This window comes from Rhinopithecus roxellana, chromosome 16 (genome assembly GCF_007565055.1).
Source record: "Rhinopithecus roxellana isolate Shanxi Qingling chromosome 16, ASM756505v1, whole genome shotgun sequence".
NCBI classification, from domain to species: domain Eukaryota; kingdom Metazoa; phylum Chordata; class Mammalia; order Primates; family Cercopithecidae; genus Rhinopithecus; species Rhinopithecus roxellana.
In genome coordinates, this window is record NC_044564.1 from 51,872,326 (window position 1) to 51,891,465 (window position 19,140).

Genomic DNA, 19,140 nt, shown 5'->3' on the forward strand with positions numbered 1-19,140 from the left:
GTCTTCATCGCAGGCAATGTCCCAGGTCCAGATGTGTTCACAGCTTGACTTTTTTTTTTCAAAGAGACAGTCTCGGCCGGGCGCGGTGGCTCAAGCCTGTAATCCCAGCACTTTGGGAGGCCAAGACGGGCGGATCATGAGGTCAGGAGATCGAGACCATCCTGGCTAACACGGTGAAACCTCGTCTCTACTAAAAATACAAAAACTAGCTGGGCGAGGTGGCGGGCGCCTGTAGTCCCAGCTACTCGGGAGGCTGAGGCAGGAGAATGGCGTAAACCCGGGAGGCGGAGCTTGCAGTGAGCTGAGATCTGGCCACTGCACTCCAGTCCCGGTGACAGAGCGAGACTCCGCCTCAAAAAAAAAAAAAAAAAAAAAGACAGTCTCGCTCTGTCGCCCAGGCTGGAGTGCAGTGGCATGATCTTGGTTCACTGCAACCTCCACCTCCTGGGTTCAAGCAATTCTCCTGCCTTAGCCTCCGGAGTAGCTGGGACTAACAGGCATGTGCCACCACACCTGGTTTTTTTTTTTTTTTTTTAAAGTAGAGACGGGGTTTCAGTGTTGCTCAGGCTGCTCTCGAACTCCTGAGCTCAGGCAATCTGCCCGCCTCGGCCTCCCAAAGTGCTAGGGTTACAGGCGTGACCCACCGCCCACAGTTTGACTTTAACCACCTGAACTTCCAGCCCCTCACTGTACTGAGACATCCTCCACGCTAAAGGGAAATTGGCTCCTTACTTTATGCCCTTCCTTAGCTCATAGGAAGCTGGTTTCTCCCTGCTTGCCACCACCCACCCCAAGTAGTTCCATGGCCAGTTCTTTCCCTTCTGCCACCACACTGTTTTCCCCCTTTCCCTAGCACAGCCCCACTAGGGGCCACCACTGCCAGCTCAGTATGTACTTCTGAAATCCCCTGTGATCTCTTCCCACAGGCAGGACAGACGGCCCTCATGCTGGCGGTCAGTCACGGACGGATAGACATGGTGAAGGGCCTGCTGGCCTGTGGGGCTGATGTCAACATCCAGGATGACGAGGGCTCCACAGCCCTCATGTGTGCCAGTGAGCACGGGCATGTGGAGATTGTCAAGCTGCTGCTGGCCCAGCCCGGCTGCAATGGTCACCTGGAGGACAACGTAAGCCGTCTCCATTGGGCCTCCTGGCCAGGGGTCTGGGGGACTCTGGATGGGAGCTCTGGGAGTGCTGTTTGGCCAGGGGAGACCAAATCCTGCTTTCTTCTCCTCTTGGATTTGTGTTGCCATCCAGGCACCGCCCTTCACAGCCAAGCTTGGCTATACTTAGTGTGTGCAAACTAACACTCTCATAAACTAGTGCCCAAAGCAGAGTAGGTCCTACCCCAAAATACATGAAATGAAAGTGACTTAACGAGCATGTCCAAGAGCCACTCTACTAAAGGAGAATCAATGGATTTGCACTGTAGAATCAAATTCACTGTAGGTGACTTATGACAGGTCCACTTGGAAATCTGGATTATTAATCATTAGAGGCTGGGGTTACACAGTGACTAAAACCAGTTCCTACTACAGTGAACTTTTCCCACCCAAAGTGAAGGCATTGTGACCCATCAAAGTGAGTAGCTTATGACACAGCATACCCCAGAGCCTGCAGAGTAGCTTGACTTCTTGAAGCATTTTCCCATGTCTTCTCAGTCTGTCCCATCAACACCACTCGGCTCTCTTCTCCCAGTTCCCAGGCTGTCCACATTTCCATCTAACCCCTTGACCGGGAAACCCAAGCAAGTGGGGTACTTCTGAGTGTCTCCAGGCCAAAGGAGAGGCGTGGCGATAGGTAGAAGGCGTGGGAACTGGTGTGTAGGCAGTGAGATGGTTTAAAGGTCATAGAGGTCGGGCTGGCTTGGTTCTGTTTGGGAAAGTTTCTCTCTACGGATCACAGGTTTGGATCAGAGCTTCTTCAGCTCAAAACACCAAAAAGTTAGGAAAATATCCTTTGTAGGTCAGATCCTTCTGGGCCCAAGCCAGTAGGGAGAACAAACCAGCTGAGTTTTTCACTGGTATGAGGGACTGACTAGCTTCACACTCAGCTACCTCCATAGGAGCACACAGGAGCTACAGCTGTACCAGATTCCCTTCTTCCCCTGTGGGAGGGAGAGCTTCTGACTTGTTTCTTCCAGAAGAGTTTGTTAGCTGTGCTGTGGTTTTTGTTTGATTTTACTTCTATTCTCTTTCAAAATTCAAAGCGTGTGAGGGAAGGATCCTAAGATTAAGCCAAAGAACTGTGTCGTCCTGCTGCTGCTGACCAGAGGGAAATCTTTATTTCAAGACTAGATAGGCTGGTCACAGTGGGTCACTCCTGTAATTCCAGCACTTTGGGAGGCTAAGACAGGAGGATCGCTCTAGCCCAGGAGTTCGAGACCAGCCTGGGCAACATAGTGAGACTCCCATCTCTACAAAAAAAAATTATCCAGGTGTAGTGGTACACACCTGTAGTCCCAGCTACCTTGGAGGTTGAGGTGGGCAAATTACTTGAGCCCTGAAGGTCAAGGCTACAGTGATGTGTGATCGTCCCACTGCACTGCAGCCTGGGAGGCAGACCCCATTCAAAAAACAGACTAGACAGAAAGCAAGTTATGTTATTCTTCCCTTGATACCACTTTATATCCATCTATAATCCCTGAAATTTAATGGAAACCAAGCAGTTAAATGAAGCTTTTTTCCCCCATATGTCGTGTTTTCCCTCTTATGTGAGGAATACGTATCTATGTAACCCACTGGGATTGTGTGCCTCCACACAGATGTTCCTTAGAGCCTTAAACAGAGGTGGTTAGGGTTTTAGGATCACAGTGCCCTCTCTAAGAGGAAAGGTAAAAGATCTTTGGCAAATTGCAGAGTCTCTAAACACACACTACTGCTGCTTGCCTGGTCATTCATAATTATAAGAAAAAAAAACTTTCTGTCCCCATCTTCTGCTTCCCCCTCCTGGTGGGCAGAATGGTTGGATAAGATAATTCTCTTAACTGGGACCTCTGGAGGGTGGAGGCTTGCCTCGTTCATCTTCACATCCTCAGGCCTTCACACTTACAGGTCCTGAAAAAGTTTCCCAGAGGACGGAACAAGGAGGGATATTTGGGGAACCTTGCCAATTACTGGAGGGTGTTTTGTTCTGCTACATTTTGGTTGTCTGGAGGTTTGAGAAACCCAACATGGCTTGTTCTTTCCATCTTATCTTAAGGATGGCAGCACTGCGCTCTCGATCGCCCTGGAAGCAGGACACAAGGACATCGCTGTTCTTCTGTATGCCCATGTCAACTTTGCAAAAGCCCAGTCTCCGGTCAGTGTTGTGCATTTGGCATTTGTAAATAGGCTGAAATCCACCAGACTGGTGGACCCCCTTCCTCCAGGAACTGACAGGAGACAGATTTTATGTTGATTCAGAAAATGCAAGTTTTAGTCTGGAGCTTAAGAGTTCTTCCTTTCTGCCTCCGCCCCTCAAAGGGCAGGAGAACTGTTTTAGCAGAGGCTGGGCCCTGCTTGTCCTTGCAAGACAGATGCTCTCACAGCTTCCCATAGAGGTTTTGATTCTGTGCAGAATTATCCAGATAGCACCCTCCGAGCCCATGGGGATATTTCACCATGGTTCTGGCATTGTTCCTGAAGCAGATGGCAGGCAGCCTGTAGTCCACAGTTCACTCTGAGTGGGAAGGTGACTTCCCAGGACAGCCGGACATAGCACTGCTGAGCCCAGCTGGCCTTGGAGCTGTGGACACCTGTTCCCTCTTCTCAGTTAGAGCTCTCCTGGCTCGGGCTCACAGCTGGTTGTTGGCTGTGGTGGGCCAAGATCTTATGTCACAGGGTACACATCTGCCTGAGGTCACTTATTAACCCCCAGTTTTTTTCCTTTCCTGGTCTCTAGGGCACCCCTAGGCTTGGAAGAAAGACGTCTCCTGGCCCCACCCACCGAGGTTCCTTTGATTGATTGTATGCAAATAGCCCTCATTTACATGCCACCATTAAGCTGCTAATTGTTCCTGTTGGGGTGACAGATACTGAATGTATATGTATTGTGCCTGAGCTCACCAGCAAACGGAAGCATCAAGCCCAGGGGTAAAGGCTGAAGCTTTCATAGTGCAGAGATTGCCAGCCTGGGCACTCGCGCCTCCTTTCTGGCCATCTTCTTTCTGTGTAGGGCACACTTTAACCCAGTCTCTGTTGCTGTTGAGTCTCTGCTCCGTTATGTACAGTCATAGGAAATTCTGACCTGATCTGAAGGGGCACCTTCTGTTCACTCCCACAAAGAAGTGTCAGGTTTTCATTGAGATGTTTTAAAATTTTTCCTCAAATATTTGCATTTATGAAATGTGGAACTATTAGGAGGCTCTTCCAAAATCTCATTCCAGCATAGTTTTGATTTGTCTTATTTTAAAATAAGGAAGTTGAGATGACTTTGATCATTGATCATCGGTGACTTGGGCCTGGGCTAGACAAAACGCTCAAAGTATAAAACTTACAAAAGAATATTGTCATTTGGTTTTATCTAGGTAGATGTAATATATGACTTTTTATAAAAAGAGTATCTATATGAAATTGACACAGTATTTTCAACTTTTATATTCCATACTAAAGATATGAAGAACTACATGTAATATTATCATTTTTATTAATTGCACAACTCTAATGATAAAGGTTGGATTGTGTTAGAGGAATTGGCTCTTGTATTTGCCTCTAGAGAAACATGGTGTAGTTCTCTTTGTATTTATGGATTCCTTTTTACCATGTCACATTTACTTTGGTCCTCTATGTATTTAAATGTTTGAAGTGCCTTAGACTCTTGCCATATTTTCAAAATAAAATTTCATTAAGCTCTTTTCCTTGTCCCTGATTCATCTCTGACAGCTGTCCACCCCGAGCCGATTGACTTAACAGCAGTGGCAGCACACGCTGATGGATTGAGCTGAGCAGGGAGGGCACATATGCCAGTCCACTGGTCACAGGCTCCAGGCTCCGACAGGGAGACAGCATCTTCCAAGGGCACTTGTCCACTTCCAGAGCTTGACTCCTGACTGGGATTGCGAGTCAGGAGGCTGAAGTTTGAGGCCTCCTTAGGCAAAGCACTCTTCCGACAGGTAGCCTCCAAGGGGAGCCCGAGGTGGTTCTTCTCAGGTGCGGAAGCACTAGTCGTTGACTCTGAGTACAACTGCCCGGTGACTGGGTGAAACGTGTAGTGACAAGAAAGGAGAGATGAAGCTGGGCTTTTTTTTTTTTTTTTTTTTTTGAGACGGAATCTCGCTCTGTTGCCCAGGCTGGAGTGCAGTGGCGTGATCTCAGCTCATTGCAAGCGTCACTTCTCAGGTTCACACCATTCTCCTGCCTCAGCTTCCAGAATTTAGCTGGGACTACAGGCACCAACCACCACGCCCAGCTAATTTTTTGTATTTTTAGTAGACACGGGGTTTCACCGTGTTGGCCAGGATGGTCTTGATCTCCTGACCCCTCGTGATCTACCCACCTCGGCCTCCTGAAGTGCTGGGATTACAAGCATGAGCCACTGCATCTGGCCTCAAATTCTTTTTAAACAGTAAAGGAAATTGGAACCATCTCATTAAATGAAGCAGCATGACAGCCAGAATTCAAACTAGGCATTTTGGCACAATTGCTGGTGGTGAATTTTGACCAAGGCCATCTGTGAGAGCCAAGTGCACTGGAGAAATATCAGACTTCTTTCCCTCCCTCCCTCCCTCCTTTCCCTTTTTAAAAATTAAACATTATTGAGCTCAGGAAAAAGGCCAGAGAACAGACTTTTCCCGTAGGTGTTTCATTATGAGGTCTGTTTCAGAGTCAAGATCTGAACCTTTTGGAGGAAAACTTGGGGGTGCTGAGAGAGCCATGCAGGCAGACCTGGGCAGCAACAGACCAGCTCTCCCAGGACCACATGGACGACATTCCTCCTCTGCATGAACTGTGAAAGTGAGGTCACAGCCACCTAGAGGCACGTCCCTCTCAGGACATAACCTGCTAGCTCTGAGATTCGTGCTAAATTTCGGATCATGTAGCTGTTCAAGCCCAAGTTCCTACAGATCCAAAATGGCACAGTAAAAGCAGAAGACTGTGTGTGTGTGTGTATGTGTAGAGAGAGGTAGAGCTGTGCGTGGCCTGCCCCTTGGTGGGTGGGTGTGTGTGTGTGTGTGTGTGTGTGTGTGTGTGTGTGTGTGTGTAGAGGCAGAGCTGTGCGTGGCCTGCCCCTTGGTGGGGGTGTGTGTGTGTGTGTGTGTGTGTGTGTGTGTGTGTGTGTGTGTGTAGAGGCAGAGCTGTGCGTGGCCTGCCCCTTATGGGCATGACCTACCTTTTGAGCAAATAAGGTTATATCTCTGGTGGTTTGTGGGCCTGGGAATTTTCTTTGTTCCATCTGAGAAAGGAAAGGCATGAATGTAAATAAATGAGCAAATGAACCCCCGTGTCCGCATGCTGCCCTCTGATTTCTCATGCTAGATTTTGAAAAAGAAAATGAGTGCCTTTTTTATTATTGAGTGAGGTCTTACATGATATGTATCTAACCTCTATGTAATGAGTGCTAGCTGGTACCTTGTTTGCTCTAATCACACTAGGCATTTAGAATGCCTTTTATCTTGGGATCCTGGTACACTATATAAACAAGCCTGATTATCCCCATTGGTACGGCTGCAGTTTATTGAGGCACAAACTCCATAAAAGGGATTTGTGACAGGAGACTTGGGCAAGGTTCCTAAGTAAGGCCAGCATGGGGTTGGCAACTCCTGATCTTATTTTCCAGCTTAAGAGAAGTCTAGGCGGGTGTGGTGGCTCACACCCATAATCTTAGCACTTTGGGAGGCTGAGGCAGGCAGATCACTTAAGACTAGGAATTCGAGACAAGCCTAGGCAATAGAGCAAGACCCCATCTCTACAACAGATAAAAATTAGCTGGGTGTGGTGGCATGTACTGTAGTGCCAGCTACTTGGGGGCTGAGACGGGAGAATCACCTTGGCCCAGGAAGTCAAGGCTACAGTAAGCCATGATTGTGCCACTGCACTCCAGCCTGGGTGGTAGAGTGAGACCCTGTCTCACACACACACACACAGTTTAAACCTTTAAGTGACGAAGAGCCAATTTCCCAGAAACCTTGCCTGGGAAGTCAAGCCACTGACAGTTGGGAGCCACCCCAAGACAACAGGAATGGAACAAGTGGGACTTTTGAGAGTTTAATGTTAAGAAAGTAAAACTAAGCCAAGTGTGGTGGCTCACACCTGTAATCCCAGCTACTGGGACAGAGGCTGAGGTGGGAGGATTGCTTAAGTCCAGAAGTTTGAGGCCAGCGTGGCCAATGTAGTGAGACCCCCATCTCTTAAAAAAAAGAAAAAAAGGAAAAAGAAAACCTGGCAACTTGTCCTGACACTATTACGACTAAACTGACAACTAAATGTCTCACCAAGGGGGAGGAAGGGTGCTTCTGGAGAAATTTACTAGGAACATTTCATCTAGCACTGGTCTCCAAAATAAATGAAGCACTGAGCCCTTTCCTTGTAAGTTGTCAATACTTGGGAGAAGAACAGTATCCCTGATTTTTGTAGTACTGAAGTACTGACGATATCTGACAATCCTTGCAGATGGAATCACATAAGAAAACCATTTCTCCTTCAAAGGAAATAATGACCAAATATAACCTTTCTGTAAATCCTGCTAAATCTTTTGGGGGGAGCTTGCTACAAGTAGAATTACATTTTTATGATTTTATATAAGCCTTCCCCTTCACAGGATGCTTAAAAATTCCCAGAAGGAGCAGGTAGAAAATATAAATTTCAGTCGGGCACAGTGGCACACGCCCATTATCCCAGCACTTTGGGAGGCCGAGGCAGGCAGATCAGCTGAACTTAGGAATTCGAGATCAGCCTGGGCAGCATGGCGAAACCCCATCTCTACTAAAACTACAAAAAACTAGCTGGGCATGGTGGTGCATGCCTGTAATCTCAGCTACTTGGGAGGCGGAGGTTGCAATGAGTCGAGATCACCCCATGGCACTCCAGCCTGGGCAACAGAACGAGACTCTGTTCTCAAAAAAAAGCACATTTCCAGCCTGCTCTGAGGATTCTTTCAGTCTGAGAATTCCCGTCCTTAACGAGCATTCCAAGTGTTTCTGAACATAGCCTTTTGGTCCACACTAAGAAGCTGTTGCTCCCAAAGTATGAGACATGATACATCTATTATTCCCCAGATGTGTTAGGTAAGGTGGGGGAGCTACATCAAAACAAACATTGGCTTTACCTTAGCTCTATAAGGAGCCGGCCTTTCACTGGTGATCAGGATCCCACATAGGCTTTCTGTGCTGCACATCCATGTTCAGGAGCATTTCTGCATCTCCTGGAATAGTCATTTCTAGAAGACGAGTAACCACGGCTGCCACAGATCCATTTTTCTGTGCTTATAAGGACCAGAGAGGGTGGCTCAGTATATAGATGACAGTGGCTGGGTAGGCAGACAGCTCTTAGAATATTTTCCCAAGCTAATCTTTTCCATTTCCACTTCCTCGTGGAGCTGGACTGTTACTGCTCAGAAGGAGGCCATGAACCATTGCTTTGGCTTTGGAATAAAGACAGTTTTCCATTTTGATTTTTTACTAAAAACACATTTTTTAAAGCCCTGGGCCTTAGCCAGAAACTATTCCACTTTCTACATAAGGAAATTACTAATCATATGTTTTCTCTGCTCTTATTCAGCATGGCTGTAATTTAAAAGCCAACTGATTATAAAAATATATTTAAAGTATATTTTGTTGCAGTTTATTACCACAAAGGATGTGGCTGAATTGTAGACCACAGTGTCCCTGAGCTGCTCACTCTCGAGCCCCTCCCCACGGAAGGCACCAGCTATTCCCTACAGGGACCCTACAGTCACAGCTTTTCAAGCATGAAAGATGAAATTATTTGGAACTTGTAATGGTATCCTTGAGATACCTATCCTGAATTCTGGCAAGGATCTTGCAGTGAAGCTGGAAAACAACATACCATTTTTGCAGGTGCATACTCAAAACAGAAATGTCTTTGATTTAGAGGATACTGGGAAAGAGCTGGCATTTTAAGAATCCAGCTGTCCACTCCTCCATTAAGACCTCTGTTGATTAAATAGATAAGAGGATGGGAAACGTATCCCTAATTTTCATAAAATGGAGGCTGCATAAGAAATATTCCTATTTCTAAAACCAAATGTCAATCTTATATTTGAGCCAAAGTAAGTTGTACACTTGTTCCCCATTCCCCAACCCAGAAGGAACTAGTTACCCAGCCCTAGAAACCTCCTGGAAGGCTGAGGCTGTGAGACTGAGAGCGAGAGAAAATACCTGCACTGTAGACAGGCGAGTGCTGCTTTGCTGTCACTGGTGCAGGCAGCTCGATGCCGTGTTGAGGCTGGTTGTAGGACAGCAGGTGCCAGCTGTGCAGGCTGCTTCTCATGTGTCAGGTAGCAAAGAGATTCTTGTTATGATCCCATCTGCTCTTTTAGGAAGTACTGGATGTGCTTAAATAAACAGGTAATAAGAAGAATATTTATTAGGTAAAATCCCTGAGAGTTCAGAGAGCTCACCCACCCCCAATCCTGCCTAAAATATGTCACGCCCCAGAAAATCCAGTCTACCAACAGGAAGCTTACTAGGATGAAATCTTGTGTTTGGGTTTGTAACACCATCTGCCAGGACTGAGAAGTTCCGGTGCCTAGCTGAGAAATACTAGTTGAATGAGTGTAAAAAAATAGCTGAAGTATGGTGTTGGAAATCAGGAGTGTTGCCATGAGGGACCTGGAAGGAGCCCAAACGGGGCTGGTGAGCTCCTGGTAATGGTCAATTTCTTGCCTGGGGGGTAGCTGCACTATTATGCTCACTTTGTGACCATTCATCAGGCTGTAGACAAACGGATTTGTGTGCTTTCCTGTATGTGTATTAACTTCTTTTTTTCCCCCGTTTAAGAAAATGAAAAAGTTTGATCAAAAAAGATCTTGGGAAGGAGGGTGTAGTTTTGAGAGTCAATATGATCAAAGAGATAGTGAAAGAATGTAAAACCTGGAAAGTCTTAGCCCTGCTATTTCTTGAATGTGAACACATAGCTTTGCATGATGGCCCTTGTGGCCCACTCATAACCTTGAATAGCAGTCACGAGGGCTGTTCTCAGATACTCCAGTTCTTTTTCTGGGCACAACAGGATAGGATGTACTACCCACCTACTTTTGAAGTTAGACATGGCCATGTGACTTCTCCAATGAAACAGAAGAGGTTATGTGTCAGTTCCAGATAGAAGCTTTAAAAGCCAGTCCAGTTTACCATATCTTACACTCCCTTGTCATAGTGATGATCACGGAAGCAAGTGTTGACAGACATCCCATTAGCGTCATTCCTGAGTGACTATGTGGAATAGAGTTCCCTTGCCAAGCTGTGCCACAGGTATATTAGGAACAATAAATAATCCTTTATCATGCTAAGCCAGAGAAGCTAGGGAGAGATTTGCTGGCACAGCATAACTTAGGTTTCCTTTATTGATACAGAAACTGGTTCCTCGGAGTGACGTGCTGTGTAACCAAAAGGCTTAGTAGTTGATTGGTGGACAGCAGCAAAACTGTCACTGGGGACTTAATCATAGAACAATGACAACTATTTGGATGACTTTCTTAATAATCCCCAGGGATGGTACAGACCAGTGCCATCCTAGTTGCAGAGAGAGAAAGTAATCTATTATTTACAATGGATGCCTTAGGGCACTAGGGACTAAATATTTTTGTGAAAGGAAAGCCATTTCCTTTGTACAGTCTGCCTAGATTGTCTCTTAGAAACGTGTAGCTCTCAAACTTTGGTGTGCATCGGAATCCCCGGGAGGGCTTGTGAAAACACATTGCTGGGCCTCAACCCCGCGTTTCCAATTCGGTAGGTCTGGAAAGCCTCAAGAAGTGGCATTTCTAACAAGTTCCCAGGTGATGCTGGTGCTTCTGGTCCCGAAACCCCACTTTGAGAAATGCTGCTCTAAAGGAAGGGCTCTGATAAATAGGATTCCTCTCCATCAGGGAGCTCTAAGTGTCTGTTCTTTCATCTTTGTAGGGCTTTTGTCTATTTGCGGTTTCCAGTGACTAAGCCTTATGGGGTTAACCTGTTCCCTGTGGAACTTTTGCTCCCCAGTATAAACAAATTCTACAAAGATACCATTGCCCAATAGGAAGTCTGTCTTTCTACAGCTTGGACAACATATCAAGTGTTTATAAATCCTGTATTTATCCAGAATTTGGCCATAGAACTTGACTCACAGCAGTCTTGTAAGAAAAAAAAAAAATGACTCATACATTTCACTTGGAAAGAAATGTTTCTTTATGCTAATCCCATGAGTCTGTGTCAGCTCACTCCCTTATGAATGCATATTTTAAAAATCATGGTTGGCTGGGTGTGGTGGCTCATGCCTGTAATCCCACTACTTTGGGAGGCTGAGGTGGGTGGATCGCCTGAGATCAGGAGTTCGAGACCAGCCTGGCCAACATAGTGAAATCCTGTCTCTACTAAAAATACAAAAATTAGCCGAGCGTGGTGGTGGGCGCCTGTAATCCCAGCTACTCAGGAGGCTGAGGCAGGGGAATCGCTTGAACCCAATGAGCCAAGATAGTGCCGTTGCACTCCAGCCTGGGCAACCAGAGCAAAACTCTGTCTCAAAAAATGAAAATTAAAAAAAAATCATGGTCTCCTCTGGAAACCCGGGTGGTATGGAGGAGAGTGTGCTGCACTGCTGCCCTCTCAGCTGCTGCCTCTGCATTCCATCCTGGGTTCTGATTCTGCCATCAGGCAGAACTGCACAGTGTTTTTCCTTTCCAGAGCAGAAAAATGGTCATCCTAGGTGTTCACACTAAGATCCAAGAGACTGAGTAATCTGTGTTGGAAAGCCACAGGGGCCCAGTGGACCCAGAAACCAACAGAAGATCCTCTTGCCTAAGGATATATACTGTATGTCCACAGCTCTGAGGTCAGAGACTAAGATGAGTCTGAGTTAGGAGAGGGAGAAGACATCGTGTTTCACCGGGAAAGGAGGCAACTTGTTTACATCTTCTCTCATCTATAAATTAACCTCCAGGAGACAGGACACTCAGAAAGTATACTTGCTGAGATTGATTGATGGAAGGCCTTGAATGACCAAAGGAACGTTAATGAAGTTTCCCATATGCTTCAATCATCGTCAGAGATATATGATCACTACATAACCAAATAGCCAGAAGCTTGTTGTCTGTCTTATAAACTTTGCTATAGATATTGGTCTGTAGAACTTTTTTTTTTTTTTGAGGCAGAGTCTCACTCTGCTGCCCAAGCTAGAGTGCACTGGTGACATCTTGGCTCACAGCAACCTCCACCTCCCGGGTTCAAGTGATTCTCATGCCTCAGCCTCCCAAGTAGCTGGGATTACAGGCACACACCACCATGCCTGGCTAATTTTTGTATTTTTAGGAGATGGGGTTTCATTATGCTGGCCAGGCTGGTCTAAAACTCCTGATGTCAGGTGATCTGCCCACCTCAGCTTCCCAAAGTGCTAAGATTACAGTCATGAGTCACTGTGCCTGGCCTATAGTATTTAAAAGGGTGGAGTACAGTCATTTTACTTACCTTGGTGTGTCGGAGTTTAGGGACTCCAGCTGAGGACAAACATCCCACACTTGCCAGTGCACAACAGTCTTGAGCTCAGAAATTTGTTCTGCCAAATTCTTGTCACTGCTTCTAACCCTTTTTTAAATTAGGGGACCCAAACACTGTCATCACCCACCAATAAGTCTTCTGAAGATTACCTTTTGGTCAGGCATAGTTGGCTCACACCTATAATCCCAGCACTTTGGGAGGCCAAGGTGGAGAAGGGGATCACCTGAGGTCAGGAGTTGGAAACCAGCCTGGCCAACATGGTGAAACCCCGTCGCTACTAAAAATGCAAAAATTAGCCGGTTGTGGTAGCTTGCCCCTATAATCCCAGCTACTCACCTACTTGGGAGGCTGAGGCAGAAGAATCCCTTGAAGCCAGGAGGCAGAGGTTGCAGTGAGCTGAGATCGCACCACTGCACTTCAGCCTGGGTGACAAGAGTGAGACTCTGTCTCAAAAACAATTAATTAAAGATTACTTTTCAATTATCTGTACCTACATTTACCTCTGCATGGAGAGGAGTTTCACCCAGGTGCCAACATATGAACATTAACTGCTATTAGCAATCCACCCATCTGGGTAGACAGGCTGTTAGCCAGAGTCTACAGAAATGTAGGCAGTCACTCTTCCCTTTGCCTCCCCCTCCTGTTCATTTGATGCCTAATAAAGAATGACTTTGCACTTGTGCTCACTGTCCAGTTTTTACTAAGATATGAAATACATCTATAGCACTGAAGATCAATGAAAGATATTCAGTTTGGGGCAATGCAAGGAAAGAAGCAATCTACAGGGAACTATTTTATTTGAAGGTGAAAGTTGCTTCTGGTAACTCTTCATGTAGTGCATCATTCTGATTTCTAAGTGGAACATGTCGGTTATTTATGGTCACGATATTGTTAGGTAACAGTCCTCAAAGCCTCAGTAGCCTACCATAGTATGCACGTATTGCTCACACCTCTGGGTACCCAGCGAAGAGGCTCTGACCTTGGGCAGTCTCACAGCTGTCACCTGACCTAGGCTGGATAGCTAAAGTGTGTTCTCATGGCCATAACAGAAATGCAAGAATACAAGTGGACAAGGATCCTGGAGGCTCAGGCTCAGAACTCATACTCCATTAACTTCATGGCACTCCATTGGCCCAAGCAAGTCACAAGACCAGTCCAGATTTAAAGAGATTGGGAAACAAATCCTTCAGTGAAAGGAACTGCAAAGCCACATGCCGCAATGTTTGGCTATAGAAAGAAAGGATTTGGAGCCATAAAATGCAATAAATCCATCCGAGTGGGATCCTCTCCCAATAACAGCTCCAGCCAGGATTCTGGAATTGCTCAGGAGACATACTTCTAATAACCTACTTAAATACCTGTGGGGAAGGGTGGAGCTAGGAACTCTGGTCCACCCTTGAGACTGATGACTGCAGAGCCTTTTCTGTGGTGGAGCCCTCTTGTCAGCCTCACCATTATCACTACCCTGAGCACTGCCATCAAGAAGCCCCTGCAAAGAGCCATCATCTGCTAAGTGTCCAGTGACTGTGAATGTAAGCGGAAGGTAGAAAACGGTAGCTTGTTGGAAAATATGGGGGTGTAACCCGAAAACAGCTGTAAGAGAAGACAACTATCATAAAAGTCTTGGGAGCTAGTTTTTGGGGGGTTGTTTTTTAAAGCAGAGTGTCGCTCTGTCACCAGGCTATAGTGCAGTGGTACAATCTCAGCTCACTTCAACCTCTGCCTCCTGGGTTCAAGCGAGTCTCCTGCCTCAGCCTCCTGAGTAGCTGGGATGACAGACATGTGCCACCACGCCTGGCTAATTTTTGTATTTTTAGTAGAGACGGGGTTTCAACATGTTGGCCAGGCTGGTCTCAAACTTCCTGGCCTCAAGTGATCCACCCACCTTGGCCTCCCAAAACTGCTGAGATTACAGACACGACCACCATGCACGGCCTTGGGAGCTAGTTTCAAGCGGTATTTTTGAGGAGTACCGGGGTGAGGCACCAGTGAGGGAAGAATTCCATCTCTAGCCTGTTCCCACTGAGGAGACTGTACCATAAAGCACTGGGGAAATCTGACCTCCACAGCCTTTGGCTTCCAACTGAGAATCAAAGCAGGGACAGGCATGAATCACAGAGTCCCCTTAAACCCTTAGCTGGTGAGCGTTATTTTACCACAAGCCATGGCTATTTTCTGTGGCCAATAGGAAAAGGCTGCAGTCATTTCTGAATTCCTGTGGAAGAACTACTCTGAGGCAGTCTTATCCAGCGAGTCTAGCTCTGTCTCTGGGCAGTGACCTGAAGGCATCTTCTTTACCTTGACAGCTGATCCCAGACTAACTTGTCACATAGGGGTTGGACATTGGTTGTGCCATACTGACCCCAGGAGGTGGAAGTGGAGGAGCTGACTGAGAGGAGAGCATTACTGCTTGCTAATAAAGTTAAGGGAATACTCATTGCCCAAGGACGTTTCAGCTCTTCTGCCTGCTCTGAAGGTGGAGCATGCTGCGGTCATCACTTTGGTCAAGCATGAACAACAGCCTTATAGGAGAGCAGGTGGAACTAATGGGGGAACACAGATAAAAATCATGTTCAACATTTTTGGAAGCACTGAAGATGATGGGGTTCATCAGCCAGTGATCTGATCCTCCTTATGCTCATGGAGGGAGGCTGAAATGCCTGAGGACCTCTGGCTTCTCCTTGCAAACACTGAAGAGATCCTGGAGCTAAGATAGGGGACCTTTTTTTTTTTTTTTTTGAGGAGTCCTGCTCTGTCACCCAGACTAGAGTGCAGTGGCGCGATCTCCGCTCACTGCAACCTGCAACTCATAGTTCAAGCGATTCTCTTGCCTCAGCCTTCCGAGTAGCTGGGATTACAGGCACCCACCACCACGCCTGGCTAATTTTTTTTTTGTATTTTTAGTAGGGACGGGGTTTCGCCATGTTGGCCAGGCTGGTCTCGAACTCCTGACCTCAGGTGATCCACCCACCTTGGCCTCCCAAAGTGCTGGGATTATAGGCGTGAACCACTGCGCCCAGCCAAGATAGGGGACTTCTCACACCTGCTTCAGAGAAAGCCCAGGGCAGGCAAGGCAGTCCCCGTTGCAGCTGGCTTCTGACACCGTGCAGGGCTGCTTCTTTATGCTGCTTCCCTGCTGAGCTTCAAACTCTCTTCTAGGGATGCCATTTTCCTAACAACCAAAATGGCAGGCAGAACCAGCCTGATTTGCTGAGGTTGAGAGGAGGGCACCTGACGCACAGGGCACCTGTCCAATGAGGTGAATTTTGCAGGTTGTTCATGGCAAGTCTTTTTTTTTTTTTTTTTTTTTTTTTGACACAGAGTCTCACTCTGTCACCAGGCTGGAGTGCAGAAGCGCGATCTCGGCTCACTGCAAGCTCCACCTCCCGGGTTCACATGATTCTCCTGCCTCAGCCTCCCGAGTAGCTGGGATTACAGGCACCCACCACCACACCCAGCTAATTTTTTGTATTTTTTGTAGACACGGGGTTTCACTAGGTTGGCCAGACTGGTCTCGAACTCCTGACCTCGTGATCCGCCTGCCTCAGCCTCCCAAAGTGCTCGAATTACAGGTGTCAGCCACCGCACCGTTCATGGCAAGTCTTAAGGCTGTCAGTAACACATCTGATGGGGGCCATTATGCCAACAGGAAAGAGACACATTCTGTGTTTCTCCAGGAGGAAGAGGGTCCAAGTGCTGAGCCAAAAATCCAACTAGCACACATTTAAATGGACTCCCCCCAGGCAGGAATGAGGCAGGAAAGGTTTCTTCAAATAGACATTCGTTCAGCTAAACTCCAAACAAGCACCACCCGTCCCCCTGTGAAAGGCCTTAGTAAGGAGTGCAAGAGGTTAGCTGAGTGGGGTCCCGGCCAGCACAGAGACTATGACCACCTGCAACCCCACCAGTTCCCTTCACTCCTCAGCCTGAGGAGTGACGCTCCCCCTAGTGGCCAGTGGTAGACACATCCAAGCACGAGCCAGTCTCCCAATAACAATGTTTTTTATTTTTTATTTTTTTATTTTTATTTTTTGAGACAGTCTCGCTCTGTCACCCAGGGTGGAGTGCAGTGGTGCGATCTCAGCTCATTGCAACCTCCACCTCCTGGGTTCAAGCGATTCTCCTGCCTTGGCCTCCCAAGTAGCTGGGATTACAGGCACAGGCCACCACATAGGCTAATTTTTGTATTTTTAGTACAGACAGGGTTTCGCCATGTTGTTTGTCCAGGCTGGTCTCAAACTCCTGACCTCAGGTGATCCACCTGCCTCGGCCTTCCAAAGTGCGGGTATTACAGGCATGAGCCACCGTGCCTGGCCAACAATGTTTTTTAAACAGGACATCATGGGTTACAAAATTAATTTAACTACAAACATTTTTAAAAGTGAAATCAATCTAAAATTTTGATTGTATCAGATATAGTAATGGTCAACATCATTTCATGAAACTTTACATGTGTGTTTATACATATGTATCATCTCAGTCACAAAGTAAGATGTGTTTGGGGTTTTTTGTTTTCTCCTTAAGACAGGGACTCACTCTGTCACCCAGGCTGGAGTGCAGTTGTGCAGTCATGGCTCACTGCAGCCTCAACCTCCTGGGCTCAAGAAATCCTCCCACGGAAGCCTCCCAAGTGGCTGGGACCACAGGCACACTCTACCACACCCGGCTAATGCTGAGGCAGGATCTCACTATGTTGCCCAGGCTGGTCACTTTTTTTTTTCTGGTAGCCTCATGGTCTAGAAAAGTTTCAAAGTTTATAGCAAGTAACTTTTTCTTTCAACATCAGCCTACTTCACTCTTCTTTTTAATTATGTTTGACTTTTTTATTGTAGTAAAACATACATAGTATGAAGTTTGCCATTTTTACTAGTTTACGTGTATAATTCAGTGGCATGAAGTGCATTTACAATGTTTTCTAACCAGCACCACTATCCATATCCAAAATGTTTTCATCACCCATAAAAGAAACTCCATAACCATTAAGCAATACTGTCCATATCCCCTCCCTCATCCCCTGGTAGCTTCAGTCCCACTTCCTGTCTCTATGCCTTTGCCTATTCTAGATAGCTTACATAGTGGAATTATGCAACAGTTGGCCTTTTGTGTCTGATTTATTTCACTCAGCATAATGTCCTCAAGGTTCATCCATGTTGTAGCACATGTCAGAACTTAATTCCTTTTCATGGCTGAATAACAGTGCACTGTCTGTATATTCCACCTTTTGTTTATCCATTCATCTGTTATCACCACCTCATCTTATTTGAGACAAGGTCTTACTCTGTCACCCAGGCTGGAGTGCAGTGGCTCCATCATGGCTCACTGCAGCCTGGACTTCCCGGGCTCAGGTGATCCTCCTACCTCAAGCCCCCCAGGTAGCTGCAATTACAGGTGTGCACTGCCACGCCTGGCGAATTTTTTGTAGAGATGGGGTTTCACCATGTTGCCCAGGTTGTTCTCAAATGATCCTCCTGCCTGGGCCTCCCAAAGTGCTAGGATTACAGGCATAAGCCACCACACCCAGCCACCACTTCATTTTAAAATAAAGGAAGTGAAGCTCAGACTGGTTCAGGGTGAGCCCACTACTTTGTGGGAAGCCTGATCAGAAAGAGCAGGCCTCCTGCCTTCTAAGCCAAGACTTTTGTCACTACTTCAAGTTACTGAGAGCCTGCTTTGCCTTGACACCCTTTATTTCATATTCTGTTCCATTTTCAAGTCGTCAAAAACAACAAACCCTCAGATAGCACTTAACTACACAGCAGGCACTGTTGTGAGTGCTCTGTTCATGTTAACTGACTTTCTCCTCACCACAAACCTATGCAGTAGTTGAACACCATTACTATCTCCTTTTTATAGATGAAGCAACAGAAACATCAAGAGGTTAAGTAACTTGTCCAAGATCACACAGTTATTAGTGAGAAAGCCAGGCAGAGCTGCGCCAAGTCCCTGCACTCAATCACTTCGCCGCACTGCCCCTCTTGCACAGAGAAAAGCATTCTTCACCAAAGCAACATCGTATTTCTAGTGATAAGAGACTCAAATTCCAGACAAGAAATCAAATAAGGTGTCCTGTAACAGATTAACTTAGGAAGACAAATATATTCCAAGGGAGAGACTGCAGGTTATACCTGCCTTTACACAAACAACGGTCCCAAATTCTGCATGGGGCTTGTGAGACAGTCTCTTCGTCTGACCATGACAGTCTAGGAACAACAGGACAAATGACAATTCTTCAGGCCCGGAATGGGTTCCCTGACACATTCTAGACCCTGCTTAAGGACACAGAAGTCTGATTCTGGAGATGCCTTGCTCCTGAAAGCCCAACTGTGCAGGGTTCCGTGTGCCTGAGTCCCACACCCCAGCCTACCATGGCCCCCATGGCGGGTTTGGCCAGTACTCTACAAAGCCCAGAAGCATCACACAAGCACCTGAGAACCCTGCCCTTGTTACATTTAAGTCATGGGATTCATTGACTGGGAAGACAGAAACTTCTAGAAAGAAAGCCAAAGAATCCACAG

General features: G+C 46.7%; 1 protein-coding gene across 13 annotated transcripts in view; it reads left to right on the plus strand.

Moving 5' to 3' along the window:
- KANK1 (KN motif and ankyrin repeat domains 1) overlaps positions 1 to 4,833 on the plus strand; it is a 156,930-nt gene extending 152,097 nt beyond the window's left edge. For all 13 annotated transcript variants that reach the window (XM_030920026.1, XM_030920032.1, XM_010364421.2 and 10 more), the window contains 3 exons: positions 927 to 1,127; positions 3,202 to 3,300; positions 3,883 to 4,833. In XM_030920026.1, coding sequence (XP_030775886.1) covers positions 927 to 1,127; positions 3,202 to 3,300; positions 3,883 to 3,945 — 363 coding nt within the window. In that variant the 3' untranslated portion in view covers positions 3,946 to 4,833. The remainder of the gene's footprint in view (positions 1 to 926; positions 1,128 to 3,201; positions 3,301 to 3,882) is intronic.
- Positions 4,834 to 19,140: the final 14,307 nt, after the last annotated feature.